Source organism: Oryzias latipes, chromosome 8, assembly GCF_002234675.1.
Source record: "Oryzias latipes chromosome 8, ASM223467v1".
Classification (NCBI taxonomy): Eukaryota; Metazoa; Chordata; class Actinopteri; order Beloniformes; family Adrianichthyidae; genus Oryzias; species Oryzias latipes.
Genome location: NC_019866.2, coordinates 18042576 through 18065982, shown reverse-complemented (window position 1 = coordinate 18065982; position 23407 = coordinate 18042576). Strand labels below are relative to the sequence as shown.

The following is a 23407-nucleotide window of genomic DNA, read 5'->3' as shown; positions in this document are numbered from 1 at the left end:
CCAGTGAAATCTTCCACAGAACGTGACTAGTATCACTAAAGCTGGATTGGAATTCCTTCCTTCCACTACTTCTTAATTCCTAAAAGACTATATAGTGTGGGCAGTGGTGGGCCGTCAGGGTCTTCTGAGGCCTAAAAAAATATCTGAATCATGTGTTAATTAGATTTGTCCATGCATACTCATTAAATCCTTAAAAAAATGGTCTGTCTGATCTCTTTTATTGTGTTTATGATGGTTATGCTGCTTCCAAACAGATGTATTTTCATATTGGAGCATTTAACCAATCACATTTCAGCTGTCCTTTGTTGCCAAGCAGGGTCACTTTCTGCTGGCCTAATGCAAAATCAATGTAGGACATTAATTTCCTTCAACCAATCAGATTTTGAGTTCATGTTCAGCAGGGCCTTCTAGCAGCCTTAGGCAACGTCATACAGCCTTGCCCAGTTTGACACAGAGTCACGGAGAACTTTTTGATCCGTCTCAGTTAAAAACAGAGCTGACTGTAATGTACGCCATGGATGATTTTGCAGGAACATCTCCCACTGATCTCCTTGACTTCCTACATCAGAAAAATCGGAGTGAGATCATGAAGCAGCTGTAAAGATTTGTGCGTCTGTCGAGCTGACATTTTCAGCTCTAAAGCGAATTAAAACCTAAGCAGAAACACAACTGGACAGACGCAGCTCTCAGCACTGGCCTTGATGGCGATAGAGAAGGAGTTCTTGACGGAACTGATGCGCGATAATCTAAATGCAGGGTGATCGAACTGTTTTTGAGGAGAGGAGGATGGATTTTTCGATGAGTTAAATGATAAATATCCAAATATATAATATTCCAAATTTATGTCATTGTTTTCAATGTTTTTTGCTGGCTGTAGTTGAATAACGAGATTTGTTTACTGTTTTGTTTATTCAGTTTATTTAGAGGCATTTATTGTGGCAACAGGAATTTTCAATATGCAATGCAAAGCTCGTTTCTGCATCATAAAATGGTTAATGAGAGGTTGAGTGATTCAGACGTATCAGTACTGAAGGACCAGGTGTGTAATGCTGAGTGTAGGACCATCCAGCACCCTAGATTTTAACATCATTCGGGTACATCCTCACTACGTAGTTTTTTTCCTATCAGTTGTCAAAGTAAAAAACAAATAAATATGAATCTTTTTAATATTTATAAATATATTTTTGAATCCACTGTCTTCCGATACTAACTTGGATGATTTATAAAAATAAAAATAATTTTTTTTAATGAGATATTGTTAAAATGCAATGCATTGAGGTCTATACTCGCCTAGTGAGCATCTATGCACACTAATTTTTGCAGAGACGTTTCAGAGCACTTTTGGACTATTATAGTAGTAGTGAAGGAATTTAGACAAAACCTAAATGTTTTCAAATGTATATAAGCAGTGTGACTAAATGTATGGTACAACAGAAGGATAAAAAGTCTGTCTTCAGTGGAAACTAACAGCATTCTAGCTGCAAAAGTGTCACAAAAATGAATAAGAACAGCATAAAAAAATACCACCTCTATCCAATTCATTTGGTTGAAATTTTAAAAGGAAAATTTTCTACAAAGTTCCATCAAAAAACAGTTTTGTGGGGGGTTTCTAACAAAGTGTTTTTAAAGGGTTAAACTGCTTAGTGAAATAATAAAAATGTGAATGTATTATATTACTTTAGAGTGATTTTGAAGCTACGTTCACATCCAAGACAACGCGTTTAAGCTTTCAATGAAGAGTCAATCTATGTTTCTGGCTTCTGCAGTCTGTTTTCAGGCTCAATGTACAAAGAGCGAAGCCATTGAACCAGCAATGACAAATAAACCAGGACGAACTTTGACCAATCAGGGACTCCTATTTCCCAGACAGGGCGACAAGCCTGAAGACTTCTGAGTTTGTTTTTCAAAGATAGACCAAAGCCGCTTGTCTGACGCGATCGTAATCCATTTTCACCATTTGCACCTATTCGCCATTTTGCACCAAGCCTCGTCCAGTTGTATGTGGTGACATGCGCTAGTTAACAGCAGGAAAAGAAAAGAAGAAGCCCCTTTCTGCTTGTCCAGTGTAAACACCATGGGCTAAACATGTTCTTGAATGCAGGTCAAATGTCTGGTGTGTATTTAGTTTTAGAGTTGATTCTTTGTAGAAAAATCTTTGACATACATGAAATGTCCCCCAAAAGTCCAGCTGTTCATTTGGCCCATTTCTGGTATAAACAATTAACCTTTAGTGCTTCTGTAATAACATAGAATATTCAAATATTGTGGCATTGAATTGGTTAAACACAGAAACAATCATATTCATGTTTTAAGTTGTTTGGGAGATTTGTTACCAGGTGAACATGTGCCCCAGGTGTCTGTGCAGCGGAACAGAACACTGCGGTTTGATGAGAACCTTTGCAGACAAGGAGAACCTTTCATACTCTGAAGGAGAGATCAGGTAGAACCCTAAAAAGAGAGATAATCGAGTGTTAAAAGGCTTAGTTGATCCATGAAGCCTTCAGTGAGAACATTTGAAGGCAGAGTCAGCCTCACCCTGTCCGTTCTTGGTGAAGACACACGACGCAATGCCACTGATGTCTTCTTTACGAATACAGTCAAAACGCACCTGAAGACCAATTCCTCCATCAAAAATCGTAAAGGTTCTGGTTTTGGTTGAGAGTGGAGCGGAACCCACCTGAGGTCGGAGGCCAGGCATGTTGAAGAGGTGCATGTCTCCCATGTTGGTGAGGCAGACCAGCGTGTGTTCGCTGTATTCCTCCTGAACGGCAGAGCTGAAGAGCACCAGAGCCACCTTCCTCACTCGACAGCCTTCATGAGCCGTCAGCTTAAACTTGGTCTTCGCACTCACTTTAGGAAGAGAAAACACCTGGACAAAGAGCGGATGAGGTCAAAACTACACCTCCATCAGCTATCTGACAGCATTTTCTCTTCTCAGTTCTTCACCTTGAGCTGCTCCTCTGAGGCGATGAGAACTGAGTGAGCGTTGGTCATGTCAGGTGCGATGGACAAGTCCTGGGACGCTTCGTACGGGTCGGGCAGCGGTTTTCCTCGCCCATCCAGCACACAAATGGACACCACAGGAGCCCTGTGCATCAGCTGGATCTCTTTACCCAGCACCGCCTCCACGCACATGCTGCTCTCGCTGGCTCCGCCCCGCTCACACGTGCGGCCCGAATCCACGCCGGGCACCTCCAGGGCATAAGCGTACACGCTGCCCGAGTTGGTCCCCGCCCAAAGTGTGGGGCCGTGGTGTGTGCCTAAAGGACAAAGGGGATCTTTTCATGGAATATTTCTCCAAAGTTTAAAAAAAAGGTTTTACCAAGTTCCTTTTTCAACACACCGTCACGCAGAAATGTGTCTGCAAAGCAAAAACATCTGACCACGCCGGACAGAGAGTCGTCTGCCGACCGCGGCTCAATCCTTCGTTGCACCGGAGCGACCTCCTCCTGCTCAGCCAAAGCGGCGTTGGCCTCTTGGACCTGCATTTCTCAGGAACATTTGTAGAACTCAGCTCAGCTTCAGTGTTCTGGATGATCTTCAGAGCAGGAAGTTGCTTACCTTGCTGGTGGTTGTGATCACGGCGCGTTTCTTCCCCGACACCCGGCTTTTGCGGATGCGCCTGAAGCTCTGCCGCAGAGACTTTTTTAATGACTTGACCCTGGACAGGGGGCCTTCCATCGCCAACGAGTCGTTTGGGTGCAAGGTGCACCTGCAAGAAAAAAAAACAGCAGGAAAGAGATGTTATGAAAAACAGAGAAAAACAAAAGTTTGTGTTTTATCCCTTTAAGAAAATAACCCCCCTATTTATACAGTCTCAAACCTGGCCAGAACCGCATTTCGTCTGTGGTAGTCGAAAAGCCCGAACCCATGGCTGGTCCCAAAGGCGACCAGATTCCACTCGGTGTGCAGCGCCACCGCTGTAACAGAGGCAGGGGGCAGGCACTGCAGCAGCACCAGTGGCTGAAAGCCTGGCAGGAAGGGGGCGGGTTTAAGGCGGGGTTCCAGTCTGTCGTGACCCTTCCAGGTGAAGCCCTCCCGGTCCTGCAGCAGGTCCATCACCGACACGTCCACCAAGTGGTCCGAACGCTCGTCATTCAGACCCAGAACAATGACCTGCAGGGATTCAAAACACCAAATAAGCAACATCTCTCAGGTGAATCTGTATTCCACCGAAGCACAAACAGTTTAGATCCATCCAGATTCAGAAAATCCTTCCATGTAAAATAAAGAAATAGTTTATAAGTGTTTATAAGAAGCAACAGTGAATTTCTTTCCCTTCTCTCATACGGCATAAGCCCACATACTTCTATACACACCAATTTCATAACTGTACATGCAGATGTTTACCTGTCCAGCTGTTCCAGCCACCACCAATTTGTTGCTGTATTTGCACAGACTAATCTTCTGAATGCCGAGGCGGGGGTCGTCACTGTAGGGGTCAAAACAGCCCACCTGGAACAAACGAGCACAAATGTGTTATTTTAAAGACAATTTCATTAATTATACATATTCAATCACCAGGATTCATTTGTGTACTAAAGAGCTTCATCTTCTGTAAACATATGAAAGACCTTTCAAATAAGCCCCGCCCACTTTGAGGCCAGAATATTCGGATTTTTGAGAAAACCCATAAAACCTGTCGGGGGTATCAGAATTAAACTATGTAAACTATTATAATTTTCATTTTTTTCAGCAGACGTCTGGCCACTCAACACGTTCTTGATTTTTTAATACGTTTTGAAGAAATTTAATGTCATGAAAAGTTCCTGGAGCCAGTCTCTGCGAAGCAGCTTTAAAAATAAAAGTTGTCACTCCTACTTTGGTACTTAGGGGAAAAAATAAAACAACATCCACTGCTGCCTTCTTGAAGAAGCGCAAAAATTCCCCAAAGTTACAACTTTTTCCCTTTTTCTGCACCATAACACACGTTTTTATTAAATCAAGTGCATGTTATGACAAACCTGCTACTGGTTACACCGCCCTCACTGTGAGCTGGGTGTTTCACAGGACTGGGGGGGAAACACTTTGGCAAAGTCAAATAAATAATGTGAACTCATTTTTTATTTTCAAGTCTCGACACTCAGCATTAAGGGGTTGGAGTGGGGATTAAACCAAATGGTTCCCGAGCACGGCTGTGTCAGCAGCTCACTGCTGCCCCAAGGGATGGGTCAAAACAACTTTCATACACCCAGGTGTGTTTACAACTAATGGGACTCTGACTAAATATTGTGAGATTTTCCTGTCCACAAGCAAAACTTTTTTTAAACTATTTTAGAGATCTTTGAGATCATACCAATCATGATTTTGCTCCATTACCTAAAAGTTTGGAGTTCTCTAAATGGTTGCAAAAATTACCGTATTTGGATGATTTGATTTTATTTGAGTCCCTTTGGATGAAAAAACAAAAACAGTTGGTTTAAAGACCCTCGCTGTTGATCCCAGAGAGTCACACACTCAAGCTTTCTAATGAAAAAAAGTAAAACTGCTGGTTACACTTTATTTCACATAAAACTGTCATCTTGCTGTAGGAACAGCAGCTTTTCTCTTATATTGACCAAAAACCAGGACAATGTCCATATTTCCTCAATCCTTAGCAAACACTCTTGTCCTACACTCACATGGAAACAGCAGGAATTCCAGCAGAGTCCACCGCGACTTTGCAAAATGAAAAGAAGAAGTGCTTGGTGACCACTACACAAAAAGAAAGGCTGACAAATCTGGTTTTCATTACAGCTGAGAAAAAAGGGAAAGGCTCTTCATCCCACATTCCTGAACACGCAGCTCTGTTACCACAGGATACACAACATGTATATGTGCGAGTTAGGAGGGTAAGGCGGAGCGTCGAGTGTGAAGAGGAGGATGAAGGAAATATGAAAACAAGCCATAAAAATCTGCTGGACATCATTCATTTGGTTCCGTTTCTTTGTCTTTGCTGAAACCAGTTTGCTCGGTCTGACTTTATCGGCTTGCTTTAAAATAAAAACTCTCCATGTAAAAAAAAAAAATGAAAGGAGAATTACAAGGCAGTTTATTCAGTTTCAAGTTTAAATAATGAGAACAATAAAGTGGGCTTGTTTGAGATTCAAACACATGAAAACCGTCTGAGGCGTTTCAGGATTCATCCCAGCAGGGAGTCAAACACGCCTGAACTGCGGAAGGAGAACTCGACTGTTTACCTTCCTAAAGGGAGGCCACTCCTCCTCCTCCTCCTCCTCCTGCTGCTGCTGCATTTCTGGGTCATCGCAGGGGTCGTGGGGATCATCGATCGGGTCGCCGTCTGTGTGGAAGACGTTGGCCGTGCTGAGTTTGTACAGTGGAGTCAGAGCAACACCTGAGGCGTCCCAGAAACGAACAGTGCCGTCCTCGTGCCTGCAAGAAGCAGATTTTAGCCCCGGACTGTCCAGTCATGACTCAGCAGATCTGCCTCAATATCTGATTTTGGTAAAGGTCTCATGTTTGAGGTTTCTCATCTAATAGATCAGTGCTACTTTCAATTTAAAAAAATAAATAAGATTTTTTCAAAATAGCAGAGGTTAAACTATTTGACAAAATGATCTCAAACGTCTGCACTTAATTGTAATCTAGTCCATCACCACATCAAATGACGAATATGTTTGTGTGAAAAAAGTCTTTTTTACTTTTGGAGCTTCAAATTTCTTCAAAAAAATTTGATTTCGAACAGAAACGTAGGGTCTAAGCGGCTAAGATGAGTGAGCGTGTGTGCGGACCAACCCTGTCAGCAGCAGCTCCTGTTGTCTGGGTGGGGGTGCCAGGTTCTTCCCTCCACATATTGGCCATTTCTAGACAAACAGAAATTAGGGATTTTATAAGCAGCAGGAGAAATTTACGTGCGACTAAACCAATTTTCGGCTAATATTTACTACGGATGCCGCAATTCTTGAAGCCTACTTTTTACGCCATTGAACCAAATTGTAGGAAAAGTGAATTGTTGCCTCTCTACTGCATTCGTTTGCACAAGTTTATAATGAAAGTGTCAAACACGTGTTGTGCTAAAGTTAATACATTTAATGTTGTTTCATAACAATTGAAACGTTTCTCTTCATTGTCACTTGCTTATTAGGCAATGTGAAAAATAATTTTACTGACTTTTTTAATGTTTTGTCTTACAGAACTCGTATATCGAACGGAAACAAAACTGTGACCCAAAAATCGAGATTTTAACGGAATCATGGGAAAAGTGAATCATAGAATCCCCAGGATTTATTATTCGGCTAACATACTAACTCGCCAATTTTGAAAAACTTCTCAAAACCAATATGGCACTTACCGATATTCTTTTCCCCCTTTCAATTGTATTAACCTTTTACTTTTAAACGTTTAAGAATGGCGCCTTATTTGACTGCTGTAATTTTAAAGTACCATATAAATTAATTTGAGCCAAACAGAGTTGAATATACAGAGAGAAAAAAACAAAAAGAAAAAAAAATTACCATCATCTCTAATCAACCTACGTCACAGAGGTCATCCTCTTTACTAAACACCACTTAGGCACTCTGGGCTCCTTGTGCAAGCCTACCTTGTGTAGATATCAAAAACCGTGGTCTAATATTTGACCAATTAATGTCTTTCAAAAATCATTTTTATCACCTAATTAACAGGTCTAAACTAAGTAAATTGGGAACTAAAGATGACTTGCATTATTGTAATTCATGCTTGTATCTAATATTGTTTAGATTACTGTTATTTCTCTTTTTGCTTGTTTTGATTAATTCAACTGTTGGTACTAAATGCTGCTTGAAAGCTTTTAACAGGAACCAGTAAAAAGGGCTCATTTCATCAGTTTTAAATGCTTTTCATTCTATCCATTTTAGGATTGATTTTACAATTTTAGTTTTGATTCGTAGAGCTCTTAATGAGCAGGCCCCTAATTATGTTTCCTAACTCTTGGTACCACATCTCCAGTCGTCCTCTTTGGTCCTCTGGTCCTACGTAAGGTCCCCAAGACTCTGTAAAAAACTTGAGGTGGCCTCGCGTTTCAAGCAGTAGGATGCCTTGCCCTGATTGTGACCGACAATCAGGGCAAGGCGTATTGGAGTGTAATTTAATGGCCTGAGGGCTTCAGAAAAGGCTTCCTGGGAAACGTCTTGGGACATGGCTTTGTTTTTTAAGAAGTTTTTGTTATTGGTCGGGATCATCAAGGAATATTACTAGAGCACAGAGAGATGCAATTTGGAGAGTAGGTCAACATTTCAGACGCACTCCACGCTGGGAGAAGAATAACACGTTTTAGTTAGTTTAGTTTAGCAATTAGCTAATGTTCATATTTTATGACTGATTTTATGTTTTTGAACAATTATTGGTGTCAACCCCGTCAAAACAACTGTGATTTTGGGCTATATAAATAAAATTGAATGGAACTTATGAATGTAGCAGCGGTTTGTGTGTAATCTGTGTCTAATCAAACAGTTGACGTAAGCTTAAAGACTTGGTAGTATTCAGACAACTTACATCTGCGCTATAAATTCAAACCCTCAGGTCACGTTAATGTGGCTTCATTTTAAGAAGCTGAGAAACTCAGATCAACCAGTTCATGGATTGAAAGCAGTTCTTTTGGATTCTAGTTCTATCTAAAAATAAATGATTTGTTAGTTGACTTACATAAGAAGAATGTATAGAAGCAGAAAGGTCACAAACCATACTGTGTTTAAAAATGTTAAGCCTCTTGCATTGTAAAGAGGAAACTGAATACCTGTTTAAACCGATTTACAAACTAATCCTGACTTTGGCTGATAGACGTTCCTTTGGCTGTTCTCACTCTGTGTGTGTGGCGCCGGCTCTGTTGTGCTTTGCCGGCGTTGATCAGCCGCTCCCACAGCTTGGTGGAGACGTTTGTGACGTGACAGGAGCACGTGATAGCTGACGAGTGAAGGGGAGCGAGGTAAGGAGTGGGCAGCGAGGGCCAACCGGGGGTCAGCAGGTCAATCACAACCAGCTCCTCCTCCAGAAGCACAACGAGAGCCGATGGGTCGTCAAACTCTGAGGGCGGGAAGACAGAAGGCAGGACATTTAAGATCCAAAACAGAATAAAAGTGAAAGGATTTATATCTGCTTGGATTCTTACCTTTGTCGTTGTCCATGTTGTGGACAGTAAAGAAATCGATCACTCGAGATGTGAAGTCCAGAGTGACATGCTCTTTGTCCTGCTGGATGGTTAGACAGTGACGGTCTCCATAGCTGGCTCGTGGCATTCCTCCACTATATAAGATCACCGGGGAACTAGAGAGAAGCAGAGGACCCTATTTGCAGAGGTATTCAGTCTTTTCTATTCAAACTGATCCAATTGTATTCCAGATATTTGTAAACTTAAGCAAATCTGTTTCTCAGAGCAGAGGATAATGGGTACAATCTCAGACAAAGTTTATTTAAAGACCCACTTTGGTGAAAATGGTGTTATTAACATTCTTCTGGCCTTTTCCTGACGATGGAAGACATATATACAGGAAATTAAGCTCAAAATGTTATTTTTTTTATTCAAATTGTAGTGAATAAAAAAAAAATGCTGTTAGAAAAAGATTGTATATGTGATGCAGAACATTGCTCTACATCACATATACAATCTTGTTATGTTGGAATTGTGAAGAAGCTGGCAAGAGAGCGTGTAAACAGAGAGCTCAGTTTTGATTGACAAGAGAGGGGGTGGGTTTTCTCCGCCCCCAAAGTTCCATCCACAACTCAGAGGTGAATTTCTAATGAACTACTGCCGCTCTGCAGAAACTATGTCCTAGAAAACAAAACAGGTTTCTTGATTTTGGCTAAAAACAGCATAATCATAAAAGATCACTGGAACGCTTTTAAATTCAATCAAAAGATCATCCGAGTGGAACTTCAACCACTCATTTTGATTAAAGAACCAAATCAGATGACAAACCTCAACTGTGTCGTCCTCCACAGGATCTTTGTGATGGCTTTGCAGGGAAAAGGACCTGAAACAGAAAAGTACTTTGAATTCACAACAATGTGCCAGTCCCAATAATTCAATCCTCACAAATGACTTAAGAAAAAGAAGAGTACAAAAATGAAGATTAAGCTCAGTTTAAAGACAAATATTTCTTATTGATGCTCCATTGTTCAGATCATTAACTACAGTTTGTGTCATAGCAGGTCTAGAGTCACAATTCACTTAAAAAAGTCACTTCCCTTAAATCTAAACAGCAAGCAGAATATAATAAAAGCAATAAATAAAGCCAGAAGTTATTTTTTAAAGATAATCCCCACAATCAACAGTGAAAGGACAGCTCAGGTCTAGTTTGAATAATGTTTTTGGTGATAAAAACATTTTTTATCAACAGTCTTGAGTCAAAATCCCAAAAATAAGGGCGGGTTGTACACAACCCTGAGGTTTATGAGGGCCAACGGTACAGAAGAGTAATAGTCTGCAATATTGAGAGCTTCAGCTTTTGCATTCAGATGAATTTCTCAAACAAAAAAGCCGCAGCAGGATAGAAACGTGATTATTTATGCTCATCTTTGAGCGGCTCGATGGGTTTCTCACCGTAGGGAATAGTAGAGGACACCGGCTGGTGGTTGTAAATGTTTCCGTTTGTAACGGCCCACACCGAATAGCCCCCATCGTTGTGGGAACTGACAAATAAGTTTCCAGAACGCTCCCAGACCAGGCTCTCCAGCTGCTGCAGAGCGGGTTCACATGCACAGCCATCAGAAGAAGGTCAAAGTGAAATCAAGTCAGTGGTTAAACACTTTTTTTTCTCTTCTAAAGGGAGTACCTGCTTTCCGAGGAACAGCTGGTCGGCGTGACGGGAACTCAGGTCCCAGAGGACCACCAAGCCGCGGCTGTAGCCGATCAGAATCTTGCCTGCCTGCTGAGGGTGTTCCTGAAGAGACTCGACTGGCCCTAAGGATTTCCCACATCTGTAATCATCTGGCAGGCTAAGGGAATGAAAAAAAATAATAAAAAATCTGTGTTTTTTTCTTTAGCTTCACATATAGTAACGCATGGATCTAATCCAGGAAAAATTGAATTATTTTTTAGGCCAGGACAAGGTGAGATAACGGTCTACACACACAGCTGTTAAGGAATTAAGAAGACGATATCTAACACAACATCTGTGAGAAGACAGGGAGGTTGACATTGCTCCCAAATCTAATCTTTACCAGATCTTATTTTGACAAAAGCAAAAATAAACTGTCTGAAAGGCAGACAGAGATGCACATATTTTTCTTCCACATGCAACAGCAGTAAGTTTAACATCAAATTGGTGAAGAGTTCCTGGAATCAAGAAGCAAGACATTCCTCTGAGACAAGAGAGGAATGTGGAGCGGAACACACCCTCAAGATGTCAGAGGATTCCCTCAGCTAAGCAGGAGAGGAGCAGCAAGACTGCAGAGTGGAGGTTTTTCAGAACACTACTGCAGATCAAGCAGAAACATCTCTGACACACACAAACACACACACACACACACACATATGCTGATGCCGTGATGGATGAAGATCCTCTCCGGAAGCACAGAGACAGAAAAAAAATCCCAACAAAGCATTCCATTGTCTCTGCCTCGGTGCTTGAAAGTATTTTTAGGGAATCCAGCATCCTGCTGCAGAGTCCCGGAGATGAACCTGGAAGTGTCTCTGTGGATGCGTGTCCCTCTGAAAGGGCACACTAGACGGTCAGCTGAAACACTTCCCGCATTTTAGCAGGAGACACAAAGCTCCACTATGCAGAAGCTCTGCTCTGTGGCAGAAACGCAGAATCAAACGAGTCTCATCAGAGCCATCAATAAGACATCAGTGAACCCCAACCTTCCTAAACAAGGAGAAGCAAACATGCCAAAAACATTTGTCCTGCAGCTTAAATTCCCATAAGGCAACATTACAAATGTGTGCATCATTATGACAGAATCCCATCCAGTTTCCAAACATGGAGAAAATGCAGCACTTTATCTTTATCAGGATTATATGACATTGATTCAAATTGATTGATGGTTACCAAGCAACAACTTATATGGTCGCAAAAAAACAATAGTTTTGGTTATGCATTTTATTTTACAACTATTTTAGCACTTCTATGTGAGCTCCTAGTTGTTTAGGGCTATTAAACCACCATCTGTCAGTGTTCAAACGAAGAGTTTTAAATAAAGTTTTGAAAATGAGCTGAAATAAAAAGCAATGCAGCTTTCTGTGGATACAACTTTATCTGCCGTAGAAAGACCCTAAAACTGCGTATTTAGTCTTCTTAACAAATGTTTAAAACCAAAGTGTCCTTCATTGACAATTATTAAAACAAATTTGAAATAACGAATAAAAACTAGGCAGATTATTTCGATAAAGTTGTCTTTCCTCAACTGTTTAGGCTGAAATTGTATTGAAAATCATACTTAAGTTTGTGTCTTTAAAGGCGACCACGCATCTCCATTCTTTGTTCTTTTACTGAAGTAAAAGCTTTAGAGATCAATAAGACTTGATTCATTCATCACCAAATTGGAGACCTTTAAGAATCATTACAAAAAAATAGACTTTTTGCTCAGCTCTGAAATGCCACGTCATCTTCTTCGTTTTCTACTTCTACTTCAATTGCTCAGATCCTTGTTGTGCTTTAAATCCAGCTAAAACTCTCTGCAAAGGAAATTCTTTAAGATTATAGTGATGTAAATAATGTCATTTGTTAATGTAATTAAAACAATAAAAATGCATAGTGTAGGCAATTCACCAGAAGTACCAGTCCAACAACAACAAAAAACACCTTCATCTTCATGACAGTCCCAGTCTGGGAAGCTGCAAAGCTCAGCCATAAAGTGACTACAGAGAATAAAACCTTTAAGTTTGTAGACCTTAATGTCACGTGGGTTAAAAAAGAAACACAAGGAAAAAGAAATGTATATGGTTGCTACTGATAACAACAACCAGGATGTTTATAAGAATAAAGTAGCAGTAACAGAGAACACAATAAAAACATGATATACAGCACTGGAACTTCATGAGGACCTTCTGGTTTGCTGACAGTGAGAAAACACTGTTCCAATAAAACAAACCACTTTCATAAAAATTGTGTTTTGGGTATTTTAATCATGTTCTTGTATCATTTTTCTGACAATGAAAGACATATATAAAGGAAATGTAACTTACAATTTTAATTTTTGAGTACCGGGTACTTCTTTATTTAAATTGTTGTGAATCAGGAGTAAATGAAAAAATGTGGTTTGAAAAAGAGGTCAAACTATGTTTTAGAAAAGCACACAGGTTTTTGGATTTTGGCTAAAAACAACATAATTATAGTTTTAAGACCACTTTGAAAATAAATCAAAAATGGTAAGATCAGGCCAGTTTGAGCTCACCTTTGAGTGACATGATCCTGCAGCAGCGTCTGGTTCTCCTTTAACGAGAGGCGGGGCAACTCCAGGACGTAAACGCCGCCACCTTCTGTTCCCATGCAAAGCAGGTCACATGACTTTAGCAAGAGGAGGACAGTCACCCGGGTGGCGCTGCATCACAGAAGGGTGGGTGAGTACAATTGGTAGTGATGGACAGACGTTATGCTGGTGAGTTACTTCACATTTCTGGTACCTGCTGCTCTCAATGCCAGGTCTTCCTGGGAGAGAGTAGCTGTCCACTTCACGGAGGGAAACCACGCCCTCCTTCTTAACCCCTCCCACCTCTCTGGTGGACTCAGCAACGAGTTCCCACCGGTGAATCGTGTTGTCATCCAGCACTGACAGGAGACAGCCCTAATAACAGAGCAATAATGACGAGCAACCTTTAAAGAAAAAAAAGAACAGGAAATCTCCCTCCATTATTATAAATTTAATAAAGTGTTCTCACCCGACCAGGCAAGAAGAGGATCTGTGTGACTGCGGTGGTGTCTTTGTGCAGTCCTGTGAACTCCACCCCAGGTGCTCCATAGCTTTAAAGATCCCATTAAAGAAATTCAGAACTCAGAAAACACGTTTTAACACTTCACAGTTCCTCCTTCCTTCCCTCAAACTCTGGGTTTTTGAAAAGGGAAACACAAATAACTTTTGGTTTCTTCTTATACTCCTGAACTATAAACCTAAGGTCTGAAAACAGGGAGGGAAAACGCAGAATTGTGACAAAACTCTCAGCAATTACCAACAGCAGATGACGCATGTGCTCCTAACCACCGCTGGAGGCCTCCTCACAGGCTAATAAACATAGACGACCAAATAAAAAATAAAAAATAAAACATGCATTTATTAAGTCTGATGCTTTTATACTATGAAATAACACAACATTAACAACTCACTCACTCAAAGTGTAAGCAGCTCTGTGAGTCTCACTGCTTACATAAGGCAGCAGGAATGTGGAATTTAAAAAAAAAGCTTTTTTTTAATGATCTCCCTAATTTTAACAAAGCATAAAATCCTAAATACCACATTTACTTGTTCTGTAAGTGGCCAATATTATTTTTACTTACCTGAACAAATCTGTTTCCTAATTTATTCAAATAAAATAGGATTTTACGGGGGTGGGTGTGTGAGCTTATTTTTATCCACTTAACCCTCCCTTTTTTGTACACAAAAGTGTTTGGTAAGAAATTTCTAAAGTAAGTCACTCATCTTTTCTCACTTAAAGAAAGAATGTCAAAAATATGGTGTTAATTAATCAAACTCCAGCACCTCCGCTACTCCACTCTGATAGTGTCTACTCCAAATTCCAAATCTCTCCTCATTCGCTGCTTTTTACGCCCGGATCCGTTAGAGGCCAACGTCAGGTTTATTAGGTTGGCATTCCTGGCTGTTGTTACTCTCTCTGCCTTCATTTTAGCCTCCATAACAGCACATACCACAATCAGATGGAGGTGGACGAGTTTGGGGAGCATCTGTTTGCCATCAACCTACTACAAACCAGGAGAAAGTGCAAAAAAGCAGAGTGTAAAGCAAAGCAAATATTTAGTCCTTAAAGATTTAAAGGACAGATATCCACATTTTTTTAAATGCTTCTTTAAAGTAATTGAATTATTTGGCAAAAAAGAAAAAAAACTATTTTTTTGTTCAGGTTCGTTTAAGGGTGGGTGTCCCTCAGCTGTGGCCATCAGCAAAAGATAAATCTAAATGAGACAGCAAAAGAAGGAAAACACAAACCATAAGAACTAACTCTAATCTTGACTCAACGCCTCCAGTATCTGCAGCTCCTGAGCATATCTATGCGCTTTTGCAACAACAATGTGCAACACTCCTGTTAACCAATGTGACAACGAGAGAACTTGACTCTCAGACTTTACGGATCTGAAGGCTTCATTCATGGTTTTGGAGAGTCGGATGACAGCTGGTAGAGGGATTCCCAGTAGTGATGTCACCCCCCCAAAAGGACAGCTGGAAATAAGCTCCCTGTTGATCTAGCACCTCCTTAGAAGTTTGTGTAGCCCTGAATTAAGCTCCCTACCCCCCCATGGGTCAGCTTAATGGTTAGCTTCACAAGTCTTCAAGTGTTGAAGATGCACCCCGATGAAACCTGTGTTTTAAGTGTTTTTTTACATAATCTTGTGGCATTTTTCTGATGGAAGACATACAGTATAAAATGAAAATTAAGCTCAAAATTAAATTTCTGAGTATTTTTTAGTCAAAGGTTAATTCTGATCCATCCACTTGCAGACGACTAGATCCATGTACGTCTTTGTCGTCTGAGCTGGCATCTGGCTTAAAACTATATGGCTGGATATCTCCAATATTACTCGCCATTTTTATTGCACCAGTAATGTTAGGTTGGGGCTGTGAGGGGCTGTAAGCTAGGGGGAGAGCATGTAAACAGAGTGCTCTCAGTTATTTGGTGATGAGAAGGGGGGCGGGGTTGTTCTGCTCTAATGGTCCCACCCACAACTCAGAGGCCAATTTTTATTGAACTACTGTCGCTCTGCAGAAACTCTCCTAGAAAACGACAGGTTTTTTGATTTGAGCTTAAAATGACAATTATAAATAAAAACCACTGGAAACGCATTTAAAACACTTTAAGGGTTGATTTGAGTTAGACTTCAAATAATAGACAACGCTTAATTAGCCTCCTTAGCATTGAGCATTAATGAGGAAATGTGTTCTAAAGCACGCCTTTTTTTTTTTGGGGGGGGGGGGGGGGGGGGGCTCAACTATTTGGCTGGAATATTCAACTTCTTCACTGTACAAGTAACCTAAAAAAACCAGGCGCCTCCAATCAACAGATTTCTCAGAGATTTGAAAGCGTTAACATAAGCATGATGCAAGCAACGTGAGCCACTAACAAGAACCTTAAAACGTAAACAATGAGGCCAACAGTTACACATATCTAATGATATTTCTCTGTCATTTCAGCACACACACAAACACACACACACACACACACAAGTGCAATTGCCCAGTGAAGCAGAGAGAGCGTTAGCAGGGATAAAGGGATTTCACGGTCTGAATACAGACAAACAGAAGGCATTGTCCTGTATTCAGACACACTGACAACACCCTCTAACACACACATTAATGCTGCAGAAGATTGGGATGGTCAGTAAGGACACACAAATGCCGATGAAATGATGAAACTAGGATTAAAAAGTAAACTTTTTCAGCCTTGCTTCTGTGGGTTCTGCTCATAAAGACTTTACACACATTTCTCTTTTTCTTCCCCAATTTCTCTGCCTGTAAACACATGGCTTCACATGCACAACAAATGTCTGGCAAAAGGCAAACAACTAGACAAGCCAAACAACTCCACCCTGACAGTTTAAGAACAATCCCACCTTTCTCACACTGTTCTGGTTCTCTCAGCAGAAGAGCTCATGAAGCAGCACACAAAAAATGAACTCCTTAAAATAAATGTGTGTTTCTCCAAAAACATAAATGAATAAATAGAAAAAAATTAGCAGTTTTGAATCTTAAGAAAAAAAGGACAACAAATGTTATACATTCAGAAATGAAAGCTTTTTCTAAGTCAGATTTAAAAAAAAAAAGAAAATGTGTTCTGGTACAATATCAGGATACGTATCGTATCGCCAGACTCTTGCCAATAAACACCGCTATTAATTTGGTCTGGATAGACCATGGGTTTGGTCTGTTTTCAGACTGCCGTCAAGCAGACTTTGCTGTTCCAGGACTAAAGCTTGTAAACAAAACCTCATGACTAAAGATCTCTTCACTCATTGGTCAGGAATTACGAGGGCGGGGCAAACCAACTACAGGCAGAAATTATGGAAGTCTTGCGCTTTGCAATCCTTGTCGGGATAGTTAACTTATTCAAACTTTATATTTCACTCACCTCATAAGCAGTGTTGAGAATGTATAGCAAGGTATTCTCTTAATCATATTTAAAGAACATTATTTGTGGACAATGTTCATGTTAAAAGCATTTTTTTTCCAAGTCAAAATCTTCAAAAGACATTGTGATATATTGTTTCTGTTACAGTCTTGTGATATATATTATATTGTGAGATGTGTATTGTATTGCCAGACTCTTGCCATTAAACAGCCCCAGTTGACACCTGTTCTAAAACATAAGCTTCAGAGAAGACCAGTCAATCTTGACTGTACATCAGTGTTGTTTTCAGGTACCAGGGGTGAAATAAGTGTGGGATGTCCCTGATAAGCCTCTGAGCTGCCAGTGGAAGTAATGCGAGAGTAAAATTGCCTCTACCATCACTGCGGCCGTCACAGCTGATCTCAGAACACCACCTCATATTCTCCACATGTTCTGCATTCCCCAGCTCCTTTGAATCTGCATGAATAGGAGAAGCAGTGGCAGCTTAATGAGAGTCTTTTTATGCTGATATGGAGCTATTGCTTTGTGGGGTAGGTTAGACGGGAGGGAAAGCTGCGGCTTTGAAAAGCCACTGCAGTCTTCAGGAGTATCAGTGACTAATGTTTATAGGGAAGCAAACATCCGAAAGAAGAAAAGAAAAGAAAAACTGAGGCATTAAAGTAATGCAAGAGTAAAGCAAAAAAGCCAAGGAAGACAAACAAAAAAACAAAAGTGGGGATTTTAAATAACAGAATTTTTTTTTTAATGTGGATGTAATTAGAATTGATCTGGTAGAAAAGAAACACACCAGAGACAGTGTTTTGAGGAAAATGGTGCAAAATTCTGCCTCGCTCTGCTGTGCGTTACTTCCCAAACCAGTTCAATCATACTTAAACATTTAATATAGCTGTAGTTTGACATTTTCTTAGGATTTACAGATAACAATATGGTGAAACATAGAGATTTATTTTTGTAGATATGTATAGTTTTTCTATATTCATTAATTTAAATGAAACCTGCAGCTTTTTTTGGTATTTCTTTTATTTAACCTTTATTTATCCAGGAAATGTCCCGTTGAGATTAAGAATCTATTTTTCATTGGATTTAGCTAAATCTGGACTCATAGCACCAGGAAAAATATATAGATTATAATTAGGATCAAATTTAAAGATAACTGATATAAACCAAAGTGGTTTATATCAACAATCTAAGGAACTCACAACAAATTTACATTAATTTAAGCTTAAATCACTGAACTTGTGTCATTTTTCTTTGTTGTCAAAGGGTTTTAGCTTCTTTCCATGTATCATTAGTCAACTGCAAAGTGCATGAATCATGGTCTAAAAGTGTGAACTTCCCTGTAATTTCCAAAAAACCCTCTCAAGTCCTGTGACAGTAAATGGTGCTGACCAGGGTGACTGGAAAACTAGTAATACCATTAAAATAGCCTGAAAAGATTTTTTTTTTTTAAAAAGGAAAAAAAGAAAAAATTCAAAGCTAATAGCTTTGACCATTTGCTGTAAATCAGGGGGCAGCAACATTTAAGCCATGAAGTGCCAATATGACATTTTCTGCTTAGCAACTATGCCAACACCAACTATAATGCAAACTCTAACACAAAGATACAGAAATATTGGTTGGTGCAGGAGTCTTCAACAGTCTTCATGCCCTTTTAAGGCCCCTAATTTATGGTTTCATTCAATGCTTCTAAAAATAGAATGATTTTAGCGCTCACCAAAATCAGACAGCACTTGTGGATACCAGTCCCCAATTTGGAAATACTGGTATAGACACCTTATTTAAATGTCCTCTTCTGTACTTTGTATCTTTGATCATTTTTATTGTTTTTAGTCTTTCCTTACTTTTACTGGTGATTTTTATTATATGTAACTGTCTTTACTGTTTCACAAATAAATTCAAATAAATGATGACAACAACAATCATCTTTTATGAAGGCATGTCATACCTACAGCAATTCAATTGGATACGTCAGAACAAAATACCATCAATATTTCTAAGAAGTTTACAACCATCAACATGGAAAAAATAAGCGTCTGCTTTTGGCTTATTCATCTTTTTTTACATTATGAGTAACTTCATGCAAGTTGATTATGTGATGATGCTTTTATTGCATGTAAAATTACATGTTTTTACTTTTTGTTAGATTGCTTATTGTAGTTATATACCTTTTCCGTAATTAGACAGCACCATTATTGTGTTTAAAAAATGCTTTAGTTTTTCAAATTTTTATGCAATCTTTTTTTTCAACCCATGGAATAAGAGTTGAAAGTCTGCACTTCAATGTCATCTGAGTAGTTTTATTTAAAATTCACTGTGGTGATGTACAGAAACTAAATTAGAAAGAATGTGCCTCTGTCCAAACATTTATGGTCCCGACTGTAGTTTCTCAGACTACCACTAGAGGCTGGTTTCAAAAGGAAGCACTTTCTAATTCACTCGCATGAAAAAAGGTATGTAAAGTCTGGTGTCAAATAATTTATGTTTATTGCTCAGTGTTTTGATTTTAATAGAGCCAAAATTTGTGTATAACTAGGGGGCGGGTTTTCAGATTGGCAGATGGGAAGTAAACAAACTATTTAGTCTGACCCAACCCATTTTCCAGGCATTTTTGGGACAAGCGAAAGTCAACTCAAGTCAACATCCCTGTCCAGCTTCAGGCATTATCTTCAGTGTGACGTCAAATATTATCTGCCTAGTGGTTAATGCCCTAATAAATTGACATCAGTATTTAAAATTCCAACACCAGCTCTGTGCATCCGCTTTGTTCAAAGTCCCCCAGTCTGCAGCCACTTCTTATCCAAGGCAACTGCACTGGTTGTCTTGGAAACCATTTCAAAAGCTCCCTTTATTAAGAGTAGACTCAGCAACAAAGCTCTTACTTAGCCAATCTACACAGACGTGCATGCCCAAACACACACACACAAAAACACACTCACAGAGGGAGGTTAACCAAGGGCAGCGCAACACACATTCCAGAGCAGGAGACAGGCTCCTCAAGATCCCCCCTCACCCCAACACACAACCCAACACCATATTGTCCACTTCCTTCATTTTAGCTCCAGTCTATGGTCAAAGCAGAAACTGTCACGTTGAAATATGACTCCATAAGCACAGAGAGGAGGAAGGAGTGACAGAGACGCTTAAGCAGAAGACTGGAGAATGAACAAGAGGATGGGAGCAGAAGGAGATCAGCCCAACAGAATCAGCAGATCAGCATGGCCCCGGTATCCAGGTGATACAAACTCTCTTGTATTATTACTCCATAAACCCACAAGCTTTAAGGGGAGAAGGTCCACCCACAGTTCTGCTGCCAATCCCCTTTCACGTCAAACTGTAGTCTGGGAGTGTGTCAGATTATCAGGGAACGAGAGAAGATGCAACCCCCCCCCAACAAACACACATACATACATAGAACCGCCCCCACATGCCGACAGCTTTCAGATGAAATTACAGTGTTACCCCGCTTGTTAGCGTTTCAATATTCGCATTTTCACATATTCGCAGATTTCATTTCAGTTACGCAACTCCTCCAGTTTAACACAGAAGCTCAGACAACTCAAGACGCTTGTATGAGACTTTTGCATCCGCAGAAGATGCTGTGGGAATTTCTGAGGAAGAGGGACGAAGATGAAGAGCACGGCGGCCCATCAGCCTCCAACAGCTGGTTGTACTGGTTCCTGAATGGTTACCAACCAAAGTTTGTGCCCCTGCATGAAGAAAATAGCATCAGCCGACTCAGAAGCGACTGGATAATATCCAGCAAAGCTGAAGAAGATCATCGCGGATGAAACCGGCTCCCTTATCTAGAAGAAGCAACGCTCAAAACCCTCTGCTGCCGGACTGACGCGCTGTGAGAGCTCCTGCAGCGCTCAAATCACGCTGCAGGACCTCTCACACTAAACTGATATAGGAGGAAGCACTGGCTCCAGGTTTTAAGGCACAGACTTAGAGAGTGACATTCCTAATGTGCGTTATAAAGTATTTTACAGTATAATCATTTGCTTTGAACTAAAAAAAACGTTATATTTGCAATATTCCTATGTCATTTAATACATTTTTTTATGAGAAGGCATCGGTGGTGGACATTCTTTGGCTGGGGGGTTGGGTGAGGTGATTCTGTATAATCGCGGGTGACTCTGGTCCCTAACCCCAAAGAATGGGGGGGGGGGGGGGGGTACTGTAGACCCTTTTTCTACCTCATCATCATCAAACCCAAACAAATAAGAGTATTGATCTAAACACAAAACTTGTTTTGAATGAAAAATATAATCACCCTCTGTTGTTCACTATTAATCATGATAACTAATTAATAAAATAATTTATCTCACTTTGAGAACAAAAATGATGGGAAAAAATAACTATGTTTCTTTAGTTGACACAGATGAAGAAGAAATAATGCCTTAGATTTGTTCATTAGGTCCATGAAACTTTATTTAGGGTGCATTCAGACTAGAAAAGTCCGTTGGTCTGGACCAAGTCGGCTTAATTTGGTCTGGATCGAGTCCTGAACCTTGAGTTTGGTCTGTATTCAGACTGCCGTCAAGCAGATTTTTCTGTTTCAAACCAAAGCTTTTAAAAAAAAGCACGTGACTAAAGAGCTCTTCCGTCATTGGCCAGGAATTACGAGGGCGGTGCAAAGGCGACGAGAGAAAGAAAAATGAAAGTCCTGCACTTTGCAATCCTTGTTGGGATAGTTGACATATTTAAACTTTATAGCTCTATAGTTCAATTTTGAACGTATGTATCAACGTTCCTGTAAAGCCAGGCTGCGGTGGCCTTTTGTTGGTCCAGACTGAAGAAAAGTCAGAGCGAACGAAAGTCCAATTCGATTGGAAACAAACAACCTCAAAAGATGGGTCCAAGAGTGGTTCCTGATCCCGGATCCCAGGGTCCGCTTGTGGTCATTCAAACTGAAGGTTTGTTCTATATTATCAAGACTAACTAACAAACTAACTCTGGTTCACTTTAGGTGAACCAAATGTTTACGGTCTGAATACACCTTAAGCTTCTTTGTTCTAAATAAAAAAGATATTTAAAAAAAAAAAAAAGATTATAAAATTCTAAAGTTTATGGTTAAAAGTAGAAAGCTCTTACATTCCAATTTTTATCTAGATATAAAATGCCAAACATTAGCTTGTTAATCAGCCAAGCTACATCCAGAAAATTCAGGAGTGTTTAGTTAAATGTTTAAAAGGCTCAAAAGTACAAACATGTTGACTAAAACAAGCTCCACCAATCTATTAATTCCTACAAACATCAGAAAATATGGAAGTGTCCCCCATAGATTATCTGCACCTTTTTATGTAAATACAGGAAATCAGATTTTTACACATCAGAATTAATCTAATAAAATCATCCTGCACATCTAATCCTGAAGATCTCTTTTAAGGGTGAGCCACAGACAGGTTTACGGCCTTTTCAGGTGAGGCGAATTTCCGGTTTACAGTACATTCAAATTATGGAAGTTTAATTGGTGCCAACAATGAAAAGATATTTGAATAGATTAGATCTGTCTAATCCCAGTTCCTTTGAAGCAGGTCACATACAAAAATACTCAGAGACAGTAACTTTCCCCATGCTGTCAGACTACCATCACTACTGTAACTCTTGATAGTACCTTCAATGATCCCAGGACTTCATAACATTTGTACATACCTACTAAAAGGTACTAAGTATGTCACTACTTCTTTTTCAAAAACCCTGGGTTTGGTGATGACTATGTAAAGGGGTTTGTTTACCATAATGGTTTTTAGACAGAACTACTTCATTGGATTTCAGTTTTTATCATTATTTGAACTTTTTAAAAAATCTAATGTGGGAATTTTCTTAACAAAAATAAGAGAACATAAACCTAAATTAGCTTGATATTTGTAATTAGATGTGTAATCTAGGTCAAATTTAGCTTCATTTAAAGTTTTCTTTTCAAAAGCAGTTGGAATCATTTTGAAAGTCTGGGACTAAATCTGGGTTTCTTGACATACAGTAACTATTTACACTACATGCAGCTGTCAAACAAAACTATTTGCCTCCCACTCAATCACACTCCCTTGTCTTCACTGACTGTTTATCTCCATCTCTCCCCAGTGTGCAAGCGCCTGGTACCGCCAGCCTCCCTCTCCTGAAGTCACGTCTCAAAGAGCCGATTCTCCAGCCTCATTTGTCTGCATGCGGTGAGGAAACACTGCACCCTCTACAGAA

At 39.9% G+C, this 23407-nt stretch overlaps 1 protein-coding gene across 3 annotated transcripts in view; it reads right to left on the bottom strand.

The window, feature by feature from the left end:
• llgl1 (LLGL1, scribble cell polarity complex component) overlaps positions 1-23407 on the bottom strand; it is a 35957-nt gene that overhangs the window by 6190 nt on the left and 6360 nt on the right. For all 3 annotated transcript variants that reach the window (XM_020705424.2, XM_004071761.3, XM_020705425.2), the window contains 18 exons: positions 13796-13877; positions 13541-13701; positions 13312-13458; positions 10749-10911; positions 10517-10652; positions 9893-9947; positions 9086-9240; positions 8780-9000; positions 6736-6803; positions 6180-6372; positions 4351-4455; positions 3824-4116; positions 3562-3712; positions 3344-3482; positions 2947-3260; positions 2678-2869; positions 2536-2608; positions 2334-2448 (listed from right to left, as the gene is read on the bottom strand). In XM_020705424.2, coding sequence (XP_020561083.1) covers positions 2334-2448; positions 2536-2608; positions 2678-2869; positions 2947-3260; positions 3344-3482; positions 3562-3712; positions 3824-4116; positions 4351-4455; positions 6180-6372; positions 6736-6803; positions 8780-9000; positions 9086-9240; positions 9893-9947; positions 10517-10652; positions 10749-10911; positions 13312-13458; positions 13541-13701; positions 13796-13877 — 2763 coding nt within the window. The remainder of the gene's footprint in view (positions 1-2333; positions 2449-2535; positions 2609-2677; positions 2870-2946; positions 3261-3343; positions 3483-3561; positions 3713-3823; positions 4117-4350; positions 4456-6179; positions 6373-6735; positions 6804-8779; positions 9001-9085; positions 9241-9892; positions 9948-10516; positions 10653-10748; positions 10912-13311; positions 13459-13540; positions 13702-13795; positions 13878-23407) is intronic.